Source organism: Chrysemys picta, chromosome 1 (genome assembly GCF_011386835.1).
Source record: "Chrysemys picta bellii isolate R12L10 chromosome 1, ASM1138683v2, whole genome shotgun sequence".
Lineage (NCBI taxonomy): Eukaryota > Metazoa > Chordata > Testudines > Emydidae > Chrysemys > Chrysemys picta.
The window spans coordinates 300643198-300647498 of record NC_088791.1 but is presented as its reverse complement, the minus strand read 5'-3'; the positions used below and the strand labels follow the sequence as shown (position 1 = coordinate 300647498).

General features: G+C 46.1%; 1 protein-coding gene across 1 annotated transcript; it reads left to right on the top strand.

The window, feature by feature from the left end:
* Nucleotides 1-1286: 1286 nt before the first annotated feature.
* On the top strand, nucleotides 1287-4055 carry LOC135984010 (uncharacterized). The gene is made up of 2 exons (XM_065598236.1): nucleotides 1287-2537; nucleotides 3498-4055. Exons 1-2 carry the CDS (start codon nucleotides 2000-2002, stop codon nucleotides 4046-4048), a joined length of 1089 nt encoding a protein of 362 aa, XP_065454308.1. The 5' UTR covers nucleotides 1287-1999; the 3' UTR covers nucleotides 4049-4055.
* Nucleotides 4056-4301: the final 246 nt, after the last annotated feature.

Genomic DNA, 4301 nt, shown 5'->3' with positions numbered 1-4301 from the left:
TTCCTGTTGCAGAGTATTATGGTTTCTTATCAGTGACTGTTGCACTGATTGAAGAATATTGTCATCACTGTTATCCAGAATATATCTTTGCAGGGAATATGTTATTAGTTTTAATTCTCTCTCTCTCTCAATTTACATATATAGAGAAACCATTTGAAAGCTCCAGTAAAATATTTTGCAAGGTCACTAGTACAGGAACAGAATCTCTTGTACCAGTTCAATTGTGTTTTTATTAGTCCCAATGTGGAATTTTGGCTCATCGCTGCTTTGTCCATAGTGAGACTATAGAAAAGGCTGATACCACTGCTGTTGTTGCATGGAGCTTGTTTGTAAAAAGTAATTTTATCAGCTGCTGCCAGACATACACACCCAGTGAGACACGGGAGATTAGTCTTGTCCGGAAAAAAGAATAGATAAGACCTGTTCTAAACTCTTTGGAGGGCTAATATTTCTATTACCTGTATAAAATACTTACAGTAAGTGAATGTTAACTGGAATATTGATCCTGTTGCAGTAAATGTGTATAAGTGATCCTTTACTTATTTAACATGTATTATTTCTTTAGATGTATGAAAATGTATTGTTTCTTTTATCTTACAAAATGGTTTACTTCTATTTTAGGGACTGTCCATAAATCACGTAATGCATTAGGGAATAGGTGGGTCCTCAATTTTGCATGTTTGTTTCAGTGTTACAAAGGGATGGGTGGGTCTTGAAAATCACCAAACTATACGTTATCTAATTGATGGACAGCCCCTTAGCATATATATTACTAGTATATGTCGAGGACACTAAAATTTATTTTTAGTAAGCATTTTTTTTCCTCCCTGGGTAATAATTATCAACAATATGGAGGTCATAAAATAGTGGTAAGAATTAGAATCTTAGCCCAGACTGTGAAATTCAGACTTCCTCAGCCATGGTCCTGCCTTCATGCTATACATGCTACCATGTTAGGAGATCTTCTTACAGCAGTCTACTCCCTTGATGTGATTAAAGCATGATACAATCTTGCAGTGTAGACCACCTAGACTCTTGTCCCAACAGCAGGGCCGGCTCCAGGCACCAGCTTAACAAGCAGGTGCTTGGGGCAGCCAAGGGAGAGGGGCGGCACCAGCGGCAATTCAGGGGTGGCAGGTCCCTCACTCCCTCTAGGAGCGAAGGACCTGCCGCCGAACTGCCACCGCCGATCGCGGCTTTTTTTTTTTCCCCAATTGCCGCCGCTGGTCGCGATTGCGATCGCGGCTTTTTTTTTTTTTCCCCCCCAGAAATGCTGGAGCCGGCCCTGCCCAACAGCAGTTGTATACTATGCTTGGAGGGACATGTCAGTTTATAGTCACAATTAAAACATAGTTCAGTCTGTCTATATTGCCAGACCAAAACAAATCATGTTTTCAGCATGTCAGGGGACTACAGTGGGGTAACCAAATTATACAGCATGCGAGCAGTAATGACACTGCTGAGATCACATCAGAACCTTAGAGTTGAGGGTGTATGAGTAACTTCCCTGATCTTTAGGAGCCTGCAAGAGTAACAGAACATTGTGTTTTTATTTTACATCCAGTCATACTAGCACTAATGGCATGAGGGATCACTTGTTTGGATAGGATGGTCAATAGCTGACTAAGGCCTGATCTACACTATGACTTTAATTCGGATTTAGCAGCGTTAAATCGAATTAACCCTGCACCCGTCCACACAACGGAGCCATTTATTTTGAAATAAAGGGCTCTTAAAATTGATTTCTGTACTCCACCCCGACGAGCGGAGTAGCGCCAAAATCAATATTGTCATTTCGAATTAGGGTTAGTGTGGCCGCAATTCGATGGTATTAGCCTCCGAGAGCTGTCCCACAGTGCACCATTTTGACCGCTCTGGACAGCAATCTGAACTCGGTAGACAGGAAAAGCCCCGCGAACATTTGAATTTCATTTCCTGTTTGTCCAGCGTGGAGAGCACAGGTGACCACAGATAGCTCAGCTCATCAGCACAGGTAGCCATGCAGGCCGATAATCGAAAAAGAGCACCAGCATGGACCGTACGGGAGGTACTGGATCTGATCGCTATATGGGGAGAGGATTCAGTGCTAGCAGAACTTCGTTCAAAAAGACGAAATGCCAAAACTTTTGAAAAAATCTCCAAGGGCATGATGGAGAGAGGCCACAATAGGGACTCAGATCAGTGCCGCGTGAAAGTCAAGGAGCTCAGACAAGCCTATCAAAAAACAAAGGAGGCAAATGGTCGCTCTGGGTCAGAGCCGCGGACATGCCGCTTCTACGCCGAGCTGCATGCAGTTCTGGGGGGGGGGGGCGCAACCACTACCCCACCTCTGACCATGGATTCTGAGGTGGGGATAATCTCATCAGCTACACCTGAGGATTCTGCGGATGGGGAAGAGGAAGAGGAGGAGGAGGACGAGCTTGCAGAGAGCACCCAGCAGTCCGTTCTCCCCAACAGCCAGGATCTTTTTCTCAGCCTGACTGAAGTACCCTCCCAAGCCAGTATCCAAGACCATGACTCCATGGAAGGGACCTCAGGTGAGTTTACCTTTTAAAATATAAAACTTGTTTTAAAAGCAAGCGTTTTTTAATGATTACTTTGCCCTGAGGACTTGGGATGCATTTGCGGCCAGTACAGCTACTGGAAAAGTCTGTTAACGTGTCTGGGGATGGAGCAGAAATCCTCCAGGGACATCTCCATGAAGCTCTCCTGGAGGTACTCCAAAAGCTTTGCCACAAGGTTTCTGGGCAGTGCAGCCTTATTCCGTCCTCCATGGTAGGACACTTGACCACGCCATGCTTGCAGCAAGTAATCTGGTATCATTGCATGACAAAGCCTGGCAGCATATGGTCCTGGTGTTTGCTGGCATTCAAGCAACATCCGTTCTTTATCTCGCTGTGTAATCCTCAGGAGAGTGATATCGCTCATGGTAACCTGGTTGAAATACGGGAATTTAATTAAGGGGACAGAGGTGGCCGTTCCTACTGGGCTGTTTGTCTGCGGCTGAAAAGAAATCCTTCCCTGCAGTTAGCCAAGCGTGGGGGGGGGGGGGCAGGAATTGGCCCTGAGCTTTTCGCGTTTGGCTAGCAAGGATCTTCCCTGTTACCAGCCACGCGGTGGGGGGAGGGATAAAGCGATCATCCCAGAGAATTGGATTGGGGGGGGTTAGTTTGTTTTCTGCTGCTGAAGATTAACAGGAAAACGGCAGCAGTCAACGGGCTTTGCTTGGTATGTGGGAAAGGAGGGCGCAGAAGCCGAAAGACAATGGCTTACCATGGCCGCATGCAAGCTGAATTCTGTTGCCCAGACCTGCGTCTGTGATCTCTAACACCAAAGCCACAGGCACTCAATATTAAGATGGAAAATGCGACCTTGTACTGAAATCTCATGTGCTATGTAATGTGAATAGTGTTGTTCACTGTGAAAGAGTATAAGCGTTGTTCTGTAAAATGTATCATTTTAAAAACTTCTCTCCTTTTTTTCAACCCTCCCTCCAGCAGCTGCAAATTTTTCAAGCCTCCCTCCTCCATCCCGAAGGCTATCTCAGATAAGGCGGTGGAGAAAGAGGACGCGAGATGAGATGTTCACAGAAATAAAGGAATGCACCCGCAATGAAAGAGCTCATTTGAATGAGTGGAAGGACATGGTATCTAAATTTAGGAAAGATGCCAGTGAACATGAGGTCATGAGGGACACTCGAGATGAGAGGTGGCAGGCTGCAACGCTGGGGCTGCTGCGTGATCAAACAGACATGCTCCAGCGTCTGGTGGAGCTTCGGGAACAGCAGCAGGATAACAGACTGCCGCTGCAGCCGCTGTATAACCTCCCTCCCCCATCACCATGTTCCATATCCTCCTCACCCAGACTTGTAAGAACGTGGGGGGGGGGGGCTCCGTGCACCCTCCCACTCCACCCCAGTGGACAGCCCAACCAAAAGGCTGTCATTATATTGAATTTTTTCAGTGGCCTTTTACTTCCCTCCTATCCTCCTCCCAAACCTCACCCAGATTACCTTGTCAGTTCTCTCCCTATGTTTATAATCAATTAATAAAGAATACATGATTTTTAAACGATAGTGACTTTATTTCCTTTGAAAGCAAGCTGGGGGAAGGGGAAGGGTGGGTTCTTTACAGAGAAGGAGTCAATAAAGGGGGTGGGTTTTCATGAAGGAGAAACAAACAGAAATTTCACACTGTAGCCTGGCCAGTCATGAAACTGGTTTTCAAAGCTTCTCTGACGCACAGCGCTTCCTGGTGTGCTCTTCTAATCGCCCTGGTGTCTGGCTGCGCGTAATCAGCAGC

What these genes read in the sequence shown, in the direction of transcription:
- LOC135984010 (XM_065598236.1), top strand. Translation starts at nt 2,000, where the DNA reads ATGCAGGCCGATAATCGAAAAAGAGCACCAGCATGGACCGTACGGGAG. An exon ending in CTCCATGGAAGGGACCTCAG is followed by an intron (nt 2,538 to 3,497) that starts GTGAGTTTACCT and finishes CCCTCCCTCCAG; the next exon opens with CAGCTGCAAATTTTTCAAGC.